General features: G+C 39.2%; 1 protein-coding gene across 1 annotated transcript in view; it reads right to left on the bottom strand.

Annotated features, from left to right (window-relative positions):
- Window positions 1-21,932, bottom strand: part of PCDH15 (protocadherin related 15) — a 1,464,924-nt gene that overhangs the window by 595,063 nt on the left and 847,929 nt on the right. Inside the window, exon 5 of the mRNA XM_054035363.1 lies at window positions 21,384-21,449. Within this exon, the coding sequence (XP_053891338.1) occupies window positions 21,384-21,449 (66 nt within the window). The remainder of the gene's footprint in view (window positions 1-21,383; window positions 21,450-21,932) is intronic.

Below are 21,932 nucleotides of genomic sequence, written 5' to 3'. Positions count from 1 at the left end.
ACCTTACATTAATTGATTGTAGGAGAGTAGTTTGCAGTGTTGTAGCCATATTGGTCCCAGGATATTAGCAAGACAAGGCCGGGCAGGTAATATCTTTTATTGGACCAATTTCTGTTAGTGAAAGAGACAAGCTTTTGAGCTACACAAAACTCTTATTCGGGTCTTGGACAACTACATATAATTTGGTATAGATGGTTTAGGATAAGTAAACACATATTATAAGAGACCAGCCACAGAATCATAGAAAATTAGGGTTGGAAGAGACCTCAGGAGGTCATCTAGTCCAACCTCCTGCTCAAAGCAGGACCAACCCCAACTAAATCATCCCAGCCACAGCTTTATCAAACCAGGCATTAAAAACCTCTAAGGATGGAGATTCTACTACCTCCCTAGATAACCCAATCCAATGCTTTACCACTCTCCTAGTGAAACGGTTTTTCCTAATATCCAACCTAGACCTCCCCCACTGCAACTTGAGACCATTGCTCCTTCTTCTATCATCTGCCACCACGGAGAACAACATAGCTCCCTCCTCTTTGGAACCCCCCTTCACATAGTTAAAGGCTGCTATCACATCCCCCCTCACTCGTCTCTTCTGCAGACTAAATAAGCCAAGTTCCATCAGCCTCTCCTCACAAGTCATGTGCCCCAGACCCCTAATCATTTTCTTTTCCCTCCGCTGGACTCTATCCAATTTGTTCACATCCTTTATGTAGTGGGGGGCCCAAAACTGGACGCAATACTCCAGATGTGGCCTCACCAGTGCTGAATAGAGGGGAATAATCACTTCCCTCAGTCTGCTAGCAATGCTCCTACTAATGCAGCCCAATGTTAGCCTTCTTGGCAACAAGGGCACACTGTTGACTAATATCCAGCTTCTTACCCACTGTAATCCCTGCGTCCTTTTCTGCATAACTGCCGCTTAGCCAGTCGGTCCCCAGCCTTTAGCGGTGCATGGGATTCTTCCCTCATATGTGCAGGACTCTGCAGTTATCCTTGTTGAACCTCATCTGATTTCCTTTAGGCCAATCCTCCAATTTGTCTAAGTCACTCTGGATCTTATCCCTACTTCCAGCATATCTACTTCTCCCCCCAGCTTCGTGTCATCTGCAAACTTGTTGAGGGTACAATCCATTCCATCATCCAGATCATTAATGAAGATGTTGAACATTCAAGGTGAAGTGGCCAATTAACATTTTCAGTCATAGGGGAAAAAAGGGGAGGGGATTAGTGGATTATAGGTTGTTGTAATAAACCATAAATCTGGTTTTCTGATTGAGACTGTGATTTTTAGTATCTACCAAAGCTATGAATTTAACCTCTGCAGGCTCATCTTTTGAAGGTGTTGTGCAGGTTTCCTTTGAGGATGAGGACTGAGGGGTGAGATACAGAGAGATCGTTTTGTGAAAACTGTTTGCCCATGGGTGATACAATGTTTTCGTCTTTCTGTATGGAGTTCATTTAAAAGTGCAGTAATTGACTGGGTTCGCCCATATAGTTGAAACAGGTTCTCTTGGGGTATTTCATGATGGAATCTACTTCTATGGTGGAGCGCCCTTGTTTAGTGAAGATTGTTTTAAGTATGTAAAGGTGGGTATCCTGGACTTTGTTTTGGAGCATATTCTGTGGTATCTAAGTGCCTGGCTGTAGATAACAGATTTCTTGGTGAGTTCTGGGTAGTTACAGGATCTATAAATGTAGATGTGATTATCCGTGCATTTCTTGCATGTTGTAGTCTGTAGGGTTCCATTATTGAAGCTGACCATGGTGTCCAGGAAGCTGATACTGGTGTGGAAGTCTTTGGTGGATGGGTAGTGGTTGTTGTAGGAGGGAGAGCAGGGATAAGATACAGGTGTGGTTTTTAATGGAAACATCTCAAATAAAAAAAAGTTGTGACATCTTATTTGCCAGAAGTTACCTAAGTAAGGACTGTACAATGAACTACTTATGTATGCCTGACTGATTTCATTATATAATTAATAAAATAAGGAGTTGTGATGAAACGTAGAAACACAGCAAAATAATTTCCTTTTTGTTCACTTATGGATCAACCATATGGTAAATAAATTATCTCAAAGACTGCTAATTTTGTACTTGCAATTCTAGAACAAGGTATTAAACAGTTACTATTGGATTCCAGAGTGTATGCTTAAGGCTAGATTGGCAACACACAGTGAGTGTTGGAGATGCAAACAGCCACATGCCAACCTTTCACACAACCTCTATACCTATCAAAAATGCATGTGTTCTGGAAAACTACACTCAATTCTCTCAAAAATTGTGTGTCATTATTTTCCTTCTCCAAGCTTGTGTATTTTAGGGGTGCTCAGTGAGTTGGAATTACTAGTTAACATTAAGAAATGGATTGCAGTAACTATTCTAGTGATCAAAAGATTTATTTTTGGAAAGTGTAAATATGCAATGCCTTCCTCATATAGACTGGCTGAGTAAGCTCTCTGTTGCTTCATTAATGGAAACAATGAGAAAGCTTGAAAAAATATGAGGATGTCTAGTCACACATGAAACTATTGTATACCTTTGATATATTAGACCCGATATGCCTAGACTATACCCTCACTTATGTATCTATTTAGTCACTTTGATAATTAATGCTCTGCATGATCATTAGAGGTTCAGGTTTTGCAAATAATAAGCATTGAACATTATTATCTATGTTATTTCCATCTTCTATATGTATTTATATATGTTTTGTTTCTTTGTATGCTTATATTTTATATAAAAACAAAAATAATGTTAAAAAAGATTGCTACTAATATTGCTAGCTAACTAATTTCTTATTTTACAAAGGAAGTACATTTAAAACAACTGTAAAACTGATTTAATCAAACTAACCACAGCAACAATCTTAATTATGTACAATTTGGCAAGAAAAATTATATACTTAATCCAGTAAGTATTTGTGCTATTTTCTTCTTTTACTTGAAGGGACATTCCTGTGAATGTTATTTTGATTTATAACACACAGAACAATTAAAAATGCAAGGTAGTTTTTTTTTCTCAGAAAAAAAACCACCACCGTTTTACTAAACTATTATTACAAGCATGTGCAAAACTTGCTTTAAGCAAATGCTCCAATCCACACCTCCCTTCCTCAAGTCTGCAGCATCCTCAGCATCATTAAAATAATCTGATAACCTTGTAGACTGAAGTCCATCGACAAAAGTGGTACAGCATGGGTAGCTGCAGGTAATTTATTACCTGAAGCTTACACTTTCTTACTGATGTACCTAACACCTGACTTGCAAGACTACCTTCTTAGAACTACAAGGGTATTTGGTCTCAGAAATATATACAACTATATTTAAGATTTATGGGAAGAAGACTTTATAACAATTGGCATCAGAAATATCATGGCGGCATTGATTATGGATTCACGTATAATGATGGTTCAGTCCACTTACTATTAGCCATCTGGAACAGAGGACACTATTGTTTTTATTATTTGTACTGTGGTAATGCCTAGGGGCTTCAATAGGAACACTGGCCCTACTGTGCGAGGTACTGCACAAACACACAACAAAAAGTTCCAGACGTGCCTCAAGGAGGTTATGGTCTAAGTTTACAGTAAGATGAGACACACCAGGTGGATGCAACAAACTGAGTAGGAAAACATAAGATAGCAATGATACAATTATAAACACTGTGATAAGCTGGGTCCACAGACCTCCAGCTGCTTATCTATTTTCAAGGTTTTTTTGTAGATATCACTGCAGCAGAAAGGAGAGATTTGAAGATGGCTTTGTGGATGTTTATGTTAACTCAAGACTAGAGCTGTGAGAATAATTTATTTTTGGCCAAACAAACAAACAAACAAGACTAAAATAAAATAAACCCACATTATTTCAGATCGACCTGAAAAAAAAATTCGGTTTTCTTAGTGAAACAAAAACTGAAAACCTTTATTAAAAGAAAAGGATATTTGAAAATGGCATTCACAATACCAGAAGAGAAGGTGGTGATGGTAGAACCGCCCTCTCCCCACGTCAGCCTGATAGCCCCATAGTTACCGAACTCACCTGGCATGCAGGAGACCAATTTCAAGTCCCCAACTCTGCCAGATTCATAGCAGGGATTTGGGTCTCTCACTATCACCTCTTCCATTTTTGTGAATGACGCCTAAGAGTGTTTATAAATATACCATGAAAAACCATTTTGGTCAGAATTATTCAGCAAATTCACAAAATAGTTTTGATGGACCCGAAAATACATTCTTCAGCAAATAAATTATTGACCAAAAATTTTCACCCAGCTCTGACGAAAACATATAATAAATGTATCCCAGTGTAGACAAGATATTGGTGGAGCACTATCATTTTCAAGGGCGATGTTGCTTTTCAATGCTCCAGAGATGGTAGGTAGGCAGGAGCCTAGCCTCCCTGCTCCCAGAAGTGATAGAGGAAGAGTGGAAGCATGAGTATTCCTTATTAGACACAGCTGTAGCCAGGATTAAAAAAAGGGGCTGGGGAGTGACATTAAAAAATAGGCTATTAAGTCTGCATTTTAGTTGCTCCCTGTTCATCCTGAAGATTTTAACTTCATGGGTTTCCAATTTGAATCTTATTACTATTTTGATAAGGTCATGACCATGGATTTCTCCATATTTTGCTCAGCGTTTGAAAGGTTTAATTAGATGCTAGAATGGGCATTAATGAGGGAAATGTGTTTGCTCCAGGCAGTTCATTGTCTTAAGGACCTTCTCTTCATAGGAAATCTGGGTTGGATGAATGCACCCACCTAATTAAGAGCTTTTCAGAAGATAGCCCAATACTTGTGTCCTCTCAGCCTCTGAAAAGGTGAAAGGTCCAACAGAGAAGTTGACATATTTAGGAACTGAACTGGAAACAATGCCAGGTTCATCATGGCTACCCGTGGCAAAGATAATGTTAGGATCTTGATAAGGACAATCAACAGTGCCAAGAAAGTCACACTATAACACTTACAAGTAATCATCAGGCACCTGAACTTTGTCCTCCAGGCAAGGTCTTTTGTATTGCCTGGTTGCCACCAGCTCTAGAATCAGGAAGCCTCATCACTTCGTTGGGGTGATTAAAGCAATGAAGGACAATTTGGTGTGGGAAACATTTATCAAACGATTAATGGGTATCCGAAGATTCAGTTGGATGCTGGAACAGAAATTACATTGTATGTCCAGCGAAAGCTGTCAAAACCATTTTAGTCATAAAGGGACCAGGAGCTAAGCCCAATATTCATACATGGGGATGGCAGCTATTCAACTGGATAGCGGTTTGCCACAGTTATGAAGGTGCTCACCTACATAGGTCTCCACCCTGAACATTTTGGAACTCGTTCTTATAATATTGGGACAGCAACAACAGTAGCAATAGAGGGGTTTGACTCTCTGAACGTCCAGACAGTTTGACATCAGAAACTGGGATGTTATAGGACCTATTCTTGCTCTGCTGCTCGATTGCTGGTGCATTCCAGGGATTTGAAGCAACTTTGTCATTTGTTATTGCAGAAGACATCAGGCGGAGGGTTGCTGTCTAGATCTGAAGGTATGCTATTTTGCATTGGGCCCACAAATGAGCAGACAGGTCAGCAGGTTTACTGCAATTGAACTTCAAGGCTGATATACTGGTACAGCTGAAGGGGCATGTTGTGGAATCTATTTATGTCTCTTCTACAGTCATTGATGGTCAAATTCCAGGCATGTGACATCCTGGTTATTCACCTTGGTGAAAATGAGCTTGAAGTTTGCACTGGATTAAATTTAAGAATTAGGAGTCAGAGAGACATAGACTTGATTAACAGGGTAACAGCCACACACTATTGCTTTGTCCGTGAAGAGAGTATTTGGGGGAGTTGTGAAGCTAGCCTATGCCAACGGGGTCTAGAAGAAAGTGAACAGCAAAGTTGCAGGATAATTTTGGAAGTAGGTGGCTCAGTAATCATATAAAGGGACCTCCTATATACTTAGCCTCAGCTATTAAGGGATCATGGAGTCCATCCATCAGATGCAGGGGTTCTGTGACCCTAAGAGTTGGATTGAGGAGAAAATACATACTGGACAACATGGATGGAGGGTTAGACCATACTAACTGCTGGTGCCTCCAGTGGCTGGTGTCCAGTGCAAAGCTAAAAGACCCAGCTCCTAGAAGTAATGAGACACTGGATTCGCTGGTGGACCTGCACCTATAGGATGAGAGGAGAATTCACAGGCTCGGGTCCTCCCTCGGTATTCTCTACACCTGCACACATGAGGGTGGGGAGTGGGTGTAGGGCAAGAGGATTCAGAAGTGAGATGAGTCTTAGGGGTAGGCCAAAGAGGTTCTAATCAGAGCAATCATTTAATATGATGGGAGCCTTGTAGCTCCATACTGGACCTAATTAAACACCTGGTATGTGAGAGCAGGGGATGGGCACATAGCACTGTTCCCCATTGTTGAGTGAATAAAGTTGCAGCCTGCTGCTTAAATCCATCCTTGTGTCTGTCATTCATTCATCTGCATATCAGGTCAATATTCTCCCCTGCTTAGATACCATGGCATCAACAGGAGTGGGCTGTTTTAGGAGCAGGCAGAAGAGAATTTGAAATGAGAACTACTGGCCTTTGGTCTACTGTGTATGGTAATAGTTATCTCTTATGATGAAAGTGACATGCACTAGGGAAAAGATTATGTTCAAGATAAACATTTCAAATGCAAAGATTGAAACTTGCTAAGAATATAAACTAATTCATGTCAGCAAGACCAGCATTATTCAGTGAAAATAAGGCAGATGAATATTTAACTTATCTTCTGAGCTTCCTGGGGTAACTCAAACAATAAATTACCGGTACCTTTTTCTATTTCTTTTTAAAACTACTTTTCTATATAACCCATTTTGAAAACTGCACTATCTAAGACAAAAGCAAATACAAGTAGCCAACTCCTCTACTCTATTTTTCTGAACATTACGTTCTCTGAAAAAAATGTTGCAGCCAGGGAACGTAGGACAATAGGTTCCAAAAATTGATGCTAATTAAATGACATGAGTACTCCAAAGAATATCATAAATCCACATAAAGTGTTTCTCTTAGCTTATTAGCAATAGACAACCATGCCACGTATTTATGTAGGTGCCCCCCCCCCACACACACACAGTCTCCCAGCAGATACACATGCTATTTCATACTCATTGTGACTCCAGAAACGTAAGCAGACTGAAAAATTCACTGTTAAGCACGGCATTATGCAGTTCCGTTAACTAGTGTTGGGACTTAATAAGTAACCCCTGGCATAGCAAAAAATATCAGTGGGCGAAAAATATCTGTTGTATAATACTTCTACTCCCACACCCTTTATTTTCATCTATTCTGTTCAGTAAGGGAAAAAAGAAATCCATTCAAAGAATGTTGCTAGCAAAATTATTTTTCTCACATACAAATGCACTTTAGCTTTCTCTTGTTCAAGTTAATGAAGAATGAAATTGATCAAATACCTTGTGCTGTTCTGCATTTGGGAGAGGTAAACTTTGATGGCCTGGGAATCTGACTGTGTTGAACATCATCATTCTATCTCAGGAGTACAAGCATTCTGAACATATAAATGGTCAAAACTGAATTTTTCATAAAGTTTTAGAAGTTGAAGGTGACACTGTGTGTCATTATGAGAAAAATTTTCACTAGAAAAGAACCTCAAATTTGTCCTATGACGTCTTTAATGTTAGAAAGTATTAATGTTATTTATGGAAATTACACACTGTACTGCACTGGTGGGCAACCTGCGGCCCTCAGGCTGCACATGGACCAACAGGTAACCTGCTGGCGGGCCGTGAGACAGTTTGTTTACATTAACCATCCACAGGCACGACCTCCTGCAGCTCCCAGTGGTCGCAGTTCACCGTTCCTGGCCAATGGGTGCTGCGGTAAGCAGTGGCCAAAACATCCCTGCTGCCCGTGCCACTTCCTGCAGCTCTCATTGGCTGGGAATGGTGAACCACAGCCACTGGGAGCTGCAGGCAGCTGTGCCTGTGGCCGGTCAATGTAAAACTGTCTTGCGGCCCGCCAACGGATTAACCTGATGGGCTGCATGCAGCGTGCGGGCCACAGGTTGCCCACCACTGCTGTACAGTGTTTAGTAAAAAAAGAGAAAAAGAAAAAGAAAAAAAGAAAAAAAACCCCACACCATGTTTTGTCTAATTTAATGAGGTCACAGACTTTAAGGCCAGAAGGGACTATTATGGTCATCTAATCTGAGTTCTTGCATAACACAGTCTATAGAATTCATCCAGTAATACATTCACAAATCCTAACAACATGTGGTTGAATTGGAGTTTACCTTTTAGAAAGACATTCAATCTTGCTTTAAAGCCTAAATCAAGATTTTCATAAGAAATTAGTGATTTTAGGTGCCTTAATTTTTAGGTGCCCAACTTGAGGCACCTTCATCTTAAGAAGTTGTGAGCACAAACTCTCTGGAAGCCACGTACTATTGTGGTGTCTCAAGTTGGGTACTCAAGAATGTAGGTAGCCAAAAGTACAAATCACTTTTTGAAATCTTGGTCTTTTTAGTGATGATCTACCACATCCCTTCATAAATTGTTCCAATAGTTAATTACCCACCTTATTTCCAGTTTAAATGTTTCAAACTTCAACTTTCAGCCAACTTCAGCTGGATCTGGTTATGTTTTTGACTGCTAAACCATAGAACTGTCTGGAATCAGGTGTCTTTAGAATTATTTTGTTAAGAAATCAATCACTCTCTTTCTACAAAAGGCATGTATTTAAGCGAAACAATGGGCCGGATTCACAAATACAATAGCATAAATCCGATGTAGTTCCATTTTCTTGAGTGGACTTATTCTGAATTTACACCAACGTAACTGAAATGGGAATCTGCCCCAAGTGGCATGAACAGGGAACAGAGGGGAGGAATTGTTAGAAGAAGTTCAGCTAGTCAACACAAGCAATGTAGCTTCTCTATAAGTTACCGAGATCCTTTCAACGTGATCTTGAGATATTAAAATTAGTAATGTTTGGTTGTCTGTTTATGAATAAAAATGGAAAAGAAAAAAAAATCCTTCTTTCTATGGATCTTTCAGTCTTCATACAGTTGCCCTTAGTCAAAAACACATTGAAAATTTATGATTGAAGAAGAGCATTCAACACCAGATAAATTTGTGAAGTTTCAATTAAATCATTGATGCCAAATCCCTACAAATATAAACTTCAGGATGAAAATGAGTAAATGGGCATTAATAAAACAAAGACTATATAGGTCATCTGGTGCTCTCTTCTGATTTCATACTCTTCATCCCGTAGATTTTCACAGAGTGTAAATTAATGTGATACAAGTCTTTTTTCCAGTTTGGAATATGGTGTGTATATATCAAGAAGTATGGCATATGGGGTAGAGACAGAGGGAAAGTAAGGGCCAACTGTTTGTGTGAACAGTAGAAAAGGAGAAGAAATTGTTGAAAAGAAAAACAAGCTACACAAAGTCTCCTGTACCCCATCTTTTTAAAAGTCTTTGAAAAGCTGGGGGTAGAAGATAGCTTTAATATACAGGACTTTTTCTTTACCCTTTGTCTAGCTCGTCTAAGGTGGTCCTCTGCACCATGGTTAAATTTCTCTCAAACTAAACTGATTATTAACAGTGCCTCACACATATTTGGCTCAAAAGATTACTAACTGACACTGAAAACAATGCCATTTTCTTTCAGGCTCTTTTTCTTCTTTAAAATAAGTGTTTGTTGTATGCCAACGATATTTCCACTTGTTTTGTTTTATGATGTTTATTTTGGAGGAAGGGTAATGGTAATTCAACTTTGAGTTTCATTATCCATATTTTGGAACAAGAAGATGATCAGTATTCCAACTCTCTGCTGCAGGCAATGAGCAAAGAACGGAGCACAGGTTGTCAGGGTTTGTGCAAAAGTGTCTTTAAGCTGCTTTGCTCTAGTCCAGTCCCCCAGAGTGAGTTACAGCAGCCTAAAGGCTGATCTATGTTACACCAACTGCCTGTGATCCTCTCTCTGTGCCCTCTCTTCTTACATCAACCACTGGGATGGTAGGAATCAGTCTGACCCACTCCATTTTAGAAGGGCCCACTGATACCAGAACGTCCACCAACTTGTGAGAGCTCTAACTGACCTCCTCCATCTGAATGTCAAGAATGGAGGCCACCCTTCTCACAAGATCTTGATGATCCCTGTGGTCCTCTGGCAATGGTGAGTTGCTTGTCGCCTCCATAGCCTTGTCTGGGTCATGAGGAAGAGGATGCAACAGGATAAGGAAGTAGTGGCTGCTTTATCTCTTGTGGTAGAAAAGGCTGCTTGGCACCAATCTTGTTAACAATGCCCTTGTTGCACTCTTGAATAAACCAAATGAGGGGGAAGAGGGGAAAGTTCTAGCTGGAGGATGGACACACCATGGTATCCAGAATGGCCACTGTTATGGGACTGGGTCCCATCTTTGACTGGGTCATTGCCACTTAGGTGGAGGCCAGTGCTGTGACTGCTGCATAACCCTGGTCCCCAATTCTCTGATAATTCTCTGGCTGTGCTCCACTTCGGTGGGAAACAGAAGAACAAACCTCTGACTTGACTCCATACCCTTGTTACTGAAACCAAAAAAGCTCACATGTGAAGTGTTTAAAGCTGACAAAAATGTGTAAATTAAAAAAAATTTGTAAACAATATTCTGACAAATACTTCCTTACTGTTATGTTCATCAGATCTGTACACAGTACAGAAAATGCAGTACAAGAGAAACAGAACATCCATTATGGCAAACACAGTAGCTTTGTCACTGCATAACAAAGTTAAAGCACATCAGAGTGGTCGAGAAATTTGCACTGCCACTCCACAACTGAAGATTTTGTAATCTGGCACCTTTCACCAGCTTTGATAAAGCTGTAGATAAAGCTATAGTCATTCAAGATTAAAATAACCGAAGTAACACCACTGCAAAGACAGCAAGAAATGCACAAGTACTGAAATACGCCCAGAAGTACAGTTTGGAAATTACAGGCCTGACCGTGCTCTCATCTACACACTATAAATCTGTAATAACTCCAATAAAATAAGTGGAGCTATAGCCATGTAAAATCTGTGTGAGAAGGGCCTGGAGAAATTTGATATATGAAGAAGGGCCTATTATTATTTCATTAGCATGCAACACCACTATGATAGCATAAAATGAGAAACAGAGAAACATGAAAAAGTAACAACATAAAAGGAAGGCAAAAAAAAGAAAACATGTTTATTAATTGAGCTGGGGGGGCGGGCGGCACAACTACAGTATGTACATAAGGCCTGCAGCTTTTTGTTTATGAAGAAATTATTCAGCAGACAGATTCTGCTCTTATTTATGCCAGTGTAAATCTGGAATAATTCCACCATACTCTATATGATGTTACTTGCAAATTACACAAGTTGTAAGTAAGTGCAGAATCTCTAGAGCTTATAATGTTTTTGGTTTTCAAGTGTTTTGTGTTGAACCAAAGAATTCCACTGTTCTCTTAAATTCCCTCCTCAATCTTTATATTATTGAGATATATTTTACAGCCTTAACACCAGTTAAACTTCTTGTCTGGGATTTGATTGTGAACCATTTCCCCTTCCTATATTTCTTTTTATTATTTCATTTTAAAACATGTGATATTTAGAGAATGAAGCACAGCATCAAGGAAAGGATCTAACACATGGGATATTGGTCAAGAACTGAATTCTAAATTAACAGGTCGATCATATAACCAAAAACACCATCTATAGTCCCCATAGGTAAAAAACTGTTCTTCTAAGAGACTAAGAAAATGTATGTAACTCTGATCTATTTGCACTTAAAAGTCTCCCCTTTTAATTTATACTGGTAGCACATACTTGGAGTGTGCAGAGCTTAATGACTATTATCAGTGCTTGGGTGAAGGCTGACATCTTGGCTGACACACTGGGGACTAAACAGGGGACCTCCAGAGCTAAAAGACTGTGCGGCAACAGAGCTATAGAGCCAAAGTTCCATAGCAGGGGGCTGTAACATCTCATATCCTTTGACGATTGGCACACAGGGAAACCTGTAAGTGCCCTCCTCCACAACACCAACAGGGGATACACTTGCATCAGGTTAGTTTTGAGAGACATCCTTTTGATTAGAAACTGTACAAGTTTTCCTCCGATTTAACTGAAGACATTCATAAGACATGAACACTGTAGTCTCACAAATTAACTATTCATTAGCTCTATTCATCATAAAAGGGCAATGGGCTCAGATAAAATTTTGTACTGTGTACTTTAATTTACTACAACTCAATATATTTTATTTAGAAACCTCAAACTTTAATGCTGAAGAAACAATGTTCACTAAACGTACAGCTGATAAAGAAAAAATGTTTTATAACCCTTTCACATGGTTCCTGGTATACTGTAGGCACTGTCAAAAATAAATACAAATTAATAATAAATTTCAATTGTACATGGATGAAGACATACGAGAATGCAGAACACTTCCCTTGTCATATTGTTTTGCTACTTCAATGTCTGGGAGGAAACAAACACCCCCAAAGCTACTGAGTATATGCCTGGTAGTTTCACACTAAGGCCCTGACCCTGCAAACACTTCCACGCTTATTTAACTTTCCTGCACACATCTCAGTACATTTCCTTGAGCAGGGTGGAAGAGCGAGACGGTAAGAGGGATGCAGAGATAGGATGGGAATGGAAAGTCCAATGCATAGGGAAAGGGGAACCAATCCCACAGTAGTTCAGTGCTAGTTGAATTCACCAGAATTATCCTTATTTTGCAGATGGATAAACAAATAGAATAAGTTACTGAATCAAAACCACAGAGGAGTGCATTTAAGAAACAGGCATAGATCACAGGAATTTCGTGCTTGCATTCTCTGATCACTATTCAGGCCCCTAAGCCATGCCTCTCTCTTGTATATATTGTGATAATGTAATTAAATTGGATCCTAATGCATCAAGATCCTACAGACCTTTCTTCTTAGTTACTTTGTATTAATATATATTTACTTGCATTTGTCTGTTTTGATTAAAATGTAGGCAAATCTTTGATGTGCCCATTAAGTACTTTGAAACCACAACAAATTGTGGGTGCTTCAATTACACTACAGTAATCCAATCAGACTATTTTTTTCACATATGCTAATAATATAGTCAATCCTATGCAGAGCAACTTCAGAGAGATTTTTCCAGGAAATTTCAACTTGTTGAAAAATACGTTTTAAAAAAGTATTCTCCAACTGAAATTCTGTGGCAACTTTCAGTATACATGCTGCTGCTTGTTAAGATATAAATAGTCTCACAAGTTGAGTGTTAACATCTTACACATATAACTAAAGAAAATGGTTATTAATAGTTTCACTGAACTATAAAAATTAATAGATCTCCTAGAGGCTAAATTTCCTGTCATTAATGGTGTTGTCAGTAATACTAGCATTTTACAAAAACAAAATAAAACATTTTTTTTATTATTATTATTATTATTAAAGAAGCCCATTCACCAATTTAAACTCGAACGCTGACAGTTTCCAGGATTGTTGACAGACTTCCCCAGAGTTGCATTAAAATTGAACAGTTCTTGTTATGCTTTATCAGCTCGCTTATTTATATTTGTCTGTCTATTGCCAGTGAGACTTTGAGGTCTTATTTTTCACATGAGCAACTCTTCACTGAAGAAAAAAAGCCTGAAAAATATTGCATAGGTGTCTTTTTTTGGATCATTTCTAAGGTTTGTTTGACAAGCTACTTCAAAGTAGAAAATAAAGGACTGAATAACTAAACTTGTCAGTGGATAAAGATATTGAGCAACAATCTAAGCAAATCATGTTAACCATGAAGTTATAGTGTCAGAGTTAAATATACATTATGCACCAAACATTCACAGTTTTCTTGAAAAGAAAACAGTCAGCTATTACCAAATGACTGCATTTTCTTATAGCACTGTATATTAAAACCAATCTTACAGGTTAATGGGGTTATTTATTAGAGTTGCAATTCAATTACATCGGGGTAGGCAACCTATGGCACTCGTGCCGAAGGTAGCACACAAGCTGATTTTCAGTGGCACTCACACTGCCCGGGTCCTGGCCTGGTCTGGGGGAGCTCTGCATTTTAGTTTAATTTTAAATTAAGTTTCTTAAATATTTTAAAAACCTTATTTACTTTACATACAACAGTAGTTTAGTTATATATTATAGACTTATAGAAAGAGACCTTCTAAAAATGTTAAAATGTATTACTGGCACGCAAAACCTTAAATTAGAGTGAATAAATGAAGACTCGGCACACCACTTCTGAAAGGTTGCCGACCCCTGAATTACATTATATAAAGATACGCCTAATAGTAAGCAATTATGAAATGTATAATATATAGGCTGATATAGGCTGATCACTTGCCAGATATTTAATAGACCAATAGGCAGTAATGTGGCTTAAAGTGAAACCAAAGAATACATATTTTGCTTTGGAAATTAGTGATTTGGAACAGTTTTGCTGTTTTCCAGACATTAATTGATTTGGAGATGACCCAATGTTGTTCAGTATGTTACTTCCTCAACTGAAGAAGCAACATTCAGCATGATAAAAAAAAAACATGTTTTGCTACTTGCAAATGTTTCTAGTTAATTACTTCTATGAGTTGATAAGTTTGTTCAGTGTGTGAAAGTTAAAACTATATATTCACGTTTTACTGGGTTATTAGGGCACACAAATCCCGAGTTTTTAATTCAGTTCCATTTTAGTATGTTTTAAAGGTTTGCATTCCCAACATCATTAACGGGATTCTGAAAAGCTACATTATACTACAACTTGTTAAATATATATATAGATTAGATTTAAAATTACCGTATGTAGTTTGCATCTATTACCATACCAAATATCATTATTGCTCAAAGCCTATCGAGGATTACAATAAATAAACCCAAGTAACTTCAATAACAACCGTCCATGACCTCAGGATTTTAAAGGTCCCATTTAACTACCTGTAAAATTATTTTCCTTTCCTTTTTGTTGCTCAAATAAAACATAAGTAAAGTGTATCCACAGCCCTTTAAGTCACACAAATTGCAAAACGCTGTGAACACTGGTCCTGAAGCAGGGGTGCTACATAGGATGCCCCAAAACTACAGTCTTCCATAATGCACAATTGCAGAGCAGCTTAAGAGAAGATAAGAAACTTTATTAGGTATATGCCGTGTCTTATTTTCTACTCTCCACAGTTCCTTACAATGGACCAATCCCTCTCCTAAATACCTATGTAGGATTGTAATAACTCTCATGTGCAGTCCCAATGTGGGAGGGTTAATATGAGCTGGATGGCCTCTGTGCCATTAAAAAGGCAGTTCTATGAATTTGGGTTCTGCTCATTTGAGACACCCATCCAAAACAACCAAATTTCTCCAAAAGCCACACACAGGAAGTTGTAAACAATTGTAAAAAAAACCTGACACCTAATCACCTAAGACAATTGGTGTATGTTTTAATATATGAAATAATGGCTAGATGCTACAGACATTAGTGCCTGGGAAATGATGAATTTCTAACTTATGAAGAGGAGGAGAAGGATTGGTCTTTTGTATATTCTCCCAATGCTTCACACCTTACCATGCTCTTGCCTCCTGTCACTTACATTTGTGCCTTTTTCCTTGCAAACCTCTACCTGGAATTTGCTCCCTGATTCAGTGAGCCATGGCTCCTTGCTGTCTTCCAAGTTACTCCTAAAAGCTCACTTCTTTTTCTGGCCTTTACCACTAACCATCCTCTAAGACCCCATCCAACCACACTAGATCTCAGCCCATTGCTGAACCTCAACACCGGCCCCTCATGTGAGAATTAAGAAGCTGGGAAAAGGTAGTTGGCTCCTTATTGTATTAGATGTTAGGAGCCCCAACCCTCTTCCACAGCTTCTTTAAGGGATGCCTTCCCTTAAGTCCACTTCCAGCTTCAGTATGTCAGGGAACTGAACCCGTTACAGAAAGAGTACCAGCACTGGATACCTGATACATGCTAAGTTGTGACAACTTGAAAGCTACTTGCTGAACTACCAAGTCAGGTCTTGGAGCTGCTGGGGGAAAGGAGGAAAAAACACTCTGTCTTAATTAATCTTGCAGAGAGAGAAATGAATCCCAGAGGTGCGGGTGGAGGGTGAAAGCTGCTGATCCAGGACTGAGAGAGAGCTCCATCAGGCAAGAAGAGGGCATATATACCTCAGTCTGCTGGGAACCAGTGAGTCACCTGAGCCCTTCCAGCCAGCCCCCAGCTTAGGTCATGCCCACCCCTCCCAACTCTTGCAGGAGGAGAATCCTTAAAGGATCCATGTCCCCTTTCTTCCCAGACAGGGAAAGCTCAAACCCACACACACCTTTGAGATTGCAGGTACTGCATTCTCACACCAGATTTACCCCAGTGCAGTTCATGTGACTTCAGCAGTGTTACATCAGTTTTACTAGCGTGTCAGAAGCCCTATAATGTTTACATAAATGTGGAACTACAGTGTACAAAACAGTACTGTGCTTATAAAGGTGGTTTTTTTTTGTTTGTTTTTTACAACTTGGCATTTCACAAGCTAAAAACAATTTTTTTAAAAAGTAAGTAATACAATAAAAAACAGGCATTAAATTTATCTTAAAAGAACATATGGTAACATAAATACAATACACTTATAAGAGCACTGAATTTCCTTGGTGAATAATTTGAAATGCACAGTATAAATTTGCCATTGGAAATGTATGTGTACAACTCTGCATCTTAGAAAATTGCATATAGTCCAAATGCCTTCCATTATCAAAGATTCAGTATAACATTTGCAGTTTCCATAGCATACTAAACTACTGAACAATGTCAATTTTAAGATAAAATGGCAAGTATATTGCTATTACAGTAAGAATTGTTACCCTTATTCATATGGGCACTAAAAGGTATTGGATACTGTGATGTGGTTTACACACCCCACACTAACACAGAGGGCATGGGAAGGGCTGGAGTAATACTGGGCCAGGAAAGTTCCACCTCTCAGGCCAGCCAAAGATGCAGGACTAATATAGAGAAAGGACTAATATAGAGAAAGCTTCAACAACCCAGGCAAGGTGGGAAAGGGAGGAGAAAAGCCATTTCCTGGAGGAGGGCTGCCCTGCAACAGTAAGAGAAGAAGCTCTTACTGAAGAAGTCCAGCTATGGCTCTCTCCTCCCCACCCCCCCAGAAACCTTTTAGACATTAATAAAGAGGTAGGAAGAATCACGTGCAAAGGCACCAGATAGTCACCGGCATCAGCCCCAAGACTTTGCAGTTTGAAGCAAAGGACTGTAATCCAACAACAACCAAGCCACAAACTGAGAGAGCAGGTACGGTCAGAAGTGGATCAGGGGAAGGTGAGCAGGAGGTGGGACATGCTATCACACTTGCTGGGCCCTGGGCCAGGACCTGGTAGAGCAGAAGGGCCCAGGTCCCCCTACCCATCCCAGATTCCCCTTTGCCTAGCCCTGAGATGGGAAGGATGGGGGTTACCAGCAAGGAAGCAGACCCAGCTGAATCCCACTCAGCAAAAAAACAATTGTACCAAATTATTGCTTTTTAGTATAAGTAGAAGGAACAAACAATCTAAAAGAGGTACTATGTGCTTCGGAATATTTAAGTATTCTTAGGTGTAACAGAAGATTGTACACATCTATATTTCAGTTTCAATCTTCTGCCTACATAAGAATGTTAAGATATATCATTAAGTTAATTTTGCATAAATACTATGAAATAAAAAGCAAATAAATCAATTTACAGTTTTGTTTTGAATGATGGAAACATGATAATGTTATCTACTGAAAAAATACTACAGGTCTGTCTCATCTTACGCTGGAGTTACATTCTGCAGTCACCGCCTAAAGCGAAAATCGCGTATAGTCAAAATTACATTGAGTGTAATGGCAGGCGGAATCGCCCGCACTACAGAAACAGTATTTAAATTGTTATTTTTCTCTTTTGGGGGGTTTTGTTTTTGTTTTTGCCGACCGCATAAAGCTGAAATTGCACATGTTAAATGCGCCTAAGTTGCGACAGACCTGTAATATTGCATTGGTTAGTTATTTTTGCAAGTGTTAAAAATGCAAAGAAAAAAAAGCATACTATAATTTCTTTGAGTCTCCAGGTTCCACTCACAGAAATTGCTGCTAGAATTGCAGCTGTTGCCCCTACTGTATATCTAGATATGATTTCTACTGCAATTTTCCTCAGACCAGTCTTTCAGAGCTTCAGTGGACGTGACCCCAAGAAAGTTAACACATGGATAATGAAAAATAACCAACTGTTAAAATCCATTCTCGTAGAGCCTTTAACAACATTTCACATTATATACAATAGAAATATTAGCAGTATGGGATATGGGAGCTATTTTAATCCATAGAATATTAGCAGTAATAGATCTTCATTTTCTCAGTGCAAAAGGAAATTAAACCGGCAGTTATACCAGCAGAAGAATTTGCATAGTCCTGGAGGCACATAAGCTTCTACCATTCTAAACAGTACTTCGCTCCGATGCTGTGAGCTCACAGAAACAGTTTTCAGGTAGGCAAGCAAGGAGGAGTAAAGGTGGTCCAATAGTAAGTACCCTTGGTTTTGTATTGCATTGTATTGCACTACATTCTTCTCATATACACCAAAAAATATAAATCACAGTGTCCTCGACTATCCGCAACTCTTTGCCTAACAAATCTGCAAAACCAAAAGCTGAAAGCAACAACTTCTTAGATACCACAAGTGACGCACACTGTGTATACCTAGTATAACTCTTATTACTTACTGCTCAAGTGTGCATTTCTCACATGTTCTATTGCATAAATTGAATACAGACATTAAATAGTCAACAGCTGGATAATCCTATGGCTCAGCCAGGAGGGATTTTGAACAATAAAGTGAAGGCAGACTATTTTTTTCTTTTACAAAATTTCATGAGCATTAGCAAGCAGCACCATTGGTTCTGACAGATGCATAAGGTAATACAACAAACAACATGGAAGAGGAAAACAAAGCAATGTTTAGAAATCACTGTCATTGTTCCGCTGAATTCAGGAGTGGGCATCTCAAAAGATAACAATGCTATTATTCCTATCAAATTGCACAGGAAGCACAACTAGATTCCTTCCCTAACCACCACAGAATTATTCAGAACATTAATTAAAATTGTTAAAGGGAGAAAAGGGCTTCAATGGTTTTCAAATGCCATTCAGTTCTGTTTTTAAATACAGCTCAATGTACTCTAGAGATTTTTAAGACTGACTAGTAAGTTTGGGTACTCAACACTCTGAAAATCAGGCCAGAGTAAGGTGTCTCAACCTGAGAAGTCAGAAGCTTAAGCAATCAAAATAACCATTCACTTTTGAAAATCTTGGCCAAGATGTTTAGAAAGTGCATACAACTCTGAGCTCAGATAAAATTTTCAACTGCCCAAGGAACCTAAGTTCCATTTTCAAAGTTAATGAAATGTGGTTCCTAAGTCACTCAGGCATCTTGAAAATTTTACCTCTCATCATACTTCCCCTTTGCTTACTGCAGTTTTAAAATAGAATACTCATTGTTTCAGCATATTATATTTCAAAGTTGTTATTTTTTGAAACTGACCTATACAGTGTAATCCAAATAATTACCATACTGGAGAATAAAAAGAATAGCGAGCACAATTACACCTATCCAGTTGAAGACCCACTTACTGTTTTTGTATCGTCAATTAAACCCTCAATTATTTTGCTTGAGGGAAAGAAGTTGATAACTGAAAAGAATTTTGAATTATTGTACTATATATTACCGCATATACTCGATCATAAGCCAGTTCGCTTATAAGCTGACCCCCACAAGATGGATAAGAAAAAATGGAATTTTTTTTAATGACCCATTCATAAGCTGACCCTATAATTCAGGGGTCAGCAAACTTTGGCTCCTGGGCCATCAGGATAAGCCGCTGGTGGGCCGAGATGGTTTGTTTACCTCGAGCATCCGCAGGCATGAAGGTAAATCTAAGTAAACAAAGTGTCCCGGTATGCCAGCTGCTTACCCTGATGGGCCAGGACAGCAACTGATGGGGAAATGTTTTTTGGGGGGAGAAGCTGGGGGTTAGGGGAGTAACCCCTGTGACCACCCCCCACATTATCCCACCCTTAGCCCAGGACCCCCACACTCTCCCCATCCTATCCCTTCCCACCGTTTCTGGGGAGAGCCAGGGGAGAATGTCTCTGGCCTGCCTGGAGCTGCTCCGGCAGGCTGGGCAGCACGGCTGCAGCCTGCTCCGGCGGGCCAGACCGGGCAGCGTGGCCGCAGCATGTTCCTGTGGGCTGGGCCAGGCGACACGGCCGCAACATGCTCCAGTGGGCCGGGCGGCGCAGCCACAGCCTGCTCTGAGGGGCGGGGCCGAGCGGCATGGCTGCCGCCTGCCAGCCCAAAAGCTGCAGCTGCTTCAGAGGCTGTGGGGAGAGCAGCGTGGCCAGAAGTGGAGAGACTCTGGCCTTGCCTCTTCCCTTCTGGCTCTGCTGCCTGTGCTGCCTCTCCTTGCTCCCTCTGTTGGGGGGAGGAGCTGTGTCCCACCTCTCCCTCTCTATATCCGTTCATAAGCTGATCCCCTTCTCTGGTACTTCCCTTTTTTACTAAAAAAATTCGGCTTATGAACGAGTATATACGAATTTATTAGAGCATAAGCTTTCGTGGACTACAGCCCACTTCTTCGGAGTATATCAAGCATTCTCTCTCATTTATTTTGATAATGAAAAAAATCAGTACTAACACAATAAGTCGAAGATCATGGGCATTTAGGATTGCTACATTTAACTCTTTAATCTAGCAGAACAACCTGGCCAGTTATTTATTTGTAAATTTGATTAACCAACATGGAACAGACTAGCAAATAGCTGTAGATTAGCAAAAATGAAAACACACTGATAAAAACCATAATTTATGTATATATGTTGCTATTGCATATGTGGCAAGGACGGACCAAGTATTTTTCCTTCATGAAAAAATGAAACTCAGTTACTCAGTACATTATTTGGATATTAGCAACTGAACAGGTGTACTTACTCTGCGATGAATCCTAAACGATTATGGTATAGACACTTTTTTAATACCAATCACATTATCACATGGACTATTTAGCACCAAGAAACAAGTTACCAAGGTACATAATTTACGGAAATAATGGAATAAATAGGAATTTTTGATTACTTTAATTCTGATGTTTTAAAACTACACATGGAAGACATTATTCATGATATTCCCAGAGCTTAGTATTTTAACCCTGTTACTGTGGTCATCATTGCAAAGTGAGTATATTCCACCAATGTTGATTTTTTAACAGTGATCACTATAGATCCGAGAGTAAAGCAGATAATAGCACAGGTAATTATCTTTTAGAAAAAAGCAGCACACTCACCATTTTGGCTTTCTTCATCAATAGGAACTATTGTGGCTGGAGGACCTGCCCTGGCCAACTTGCAGTCTATAAACATGAAAACAGAAGTTATTTCTAACTCCACAGTAAGGTCTCTATATTGTATTCTATAAAACAATCATGTTGAGATAATGATCATTGAAGCAAGATAAGGCCAAGATAATTGTTAGCTAATTACTGGTATAAAGGGCCCAAACTCAAGGCTTTTATTTAACCTTTATTCAAATTCTAATTGAAGTAAATGGGAGTTTTCCTGAGAAAGTATTGAATTAGAACCTCAGGATCTGGCCCATCATGAAAATGAAAATTTCACAACCTGCTCTCATTATGAATTCTTGAAATAGTTTCTATGTGTTATGACACTTTTACTTTTAATGTTATGAATACACACACCAAGTCTTTGTCACATCACAACACAATACAATTCACTTGCTACACCATAAACCTATATTCATGTTTCTCTAAATATACCAGGAGGGACCACTGTGAAGCAGAAGTCCTTCAGGACAAAAATAATGTAATGGTAATTTA

This window comes from Malaclemys terrapin, chromosome 7, assembly GCF_027887155.1.
Source record: "Malaclemys terrapin pileata isolate rMalTer1 chromosome 7, rMalTer1.hap1, whole genome shotgun sequence".
Lineage (NCBI taxonomy): Eukaryota > Metazoa > Chordata > Testudines > Emydidae > Malaclemys > Malaclemys terrapin.
This window is presented reverse-complemented; position numbering and strand designations above follow the sequence as displayed.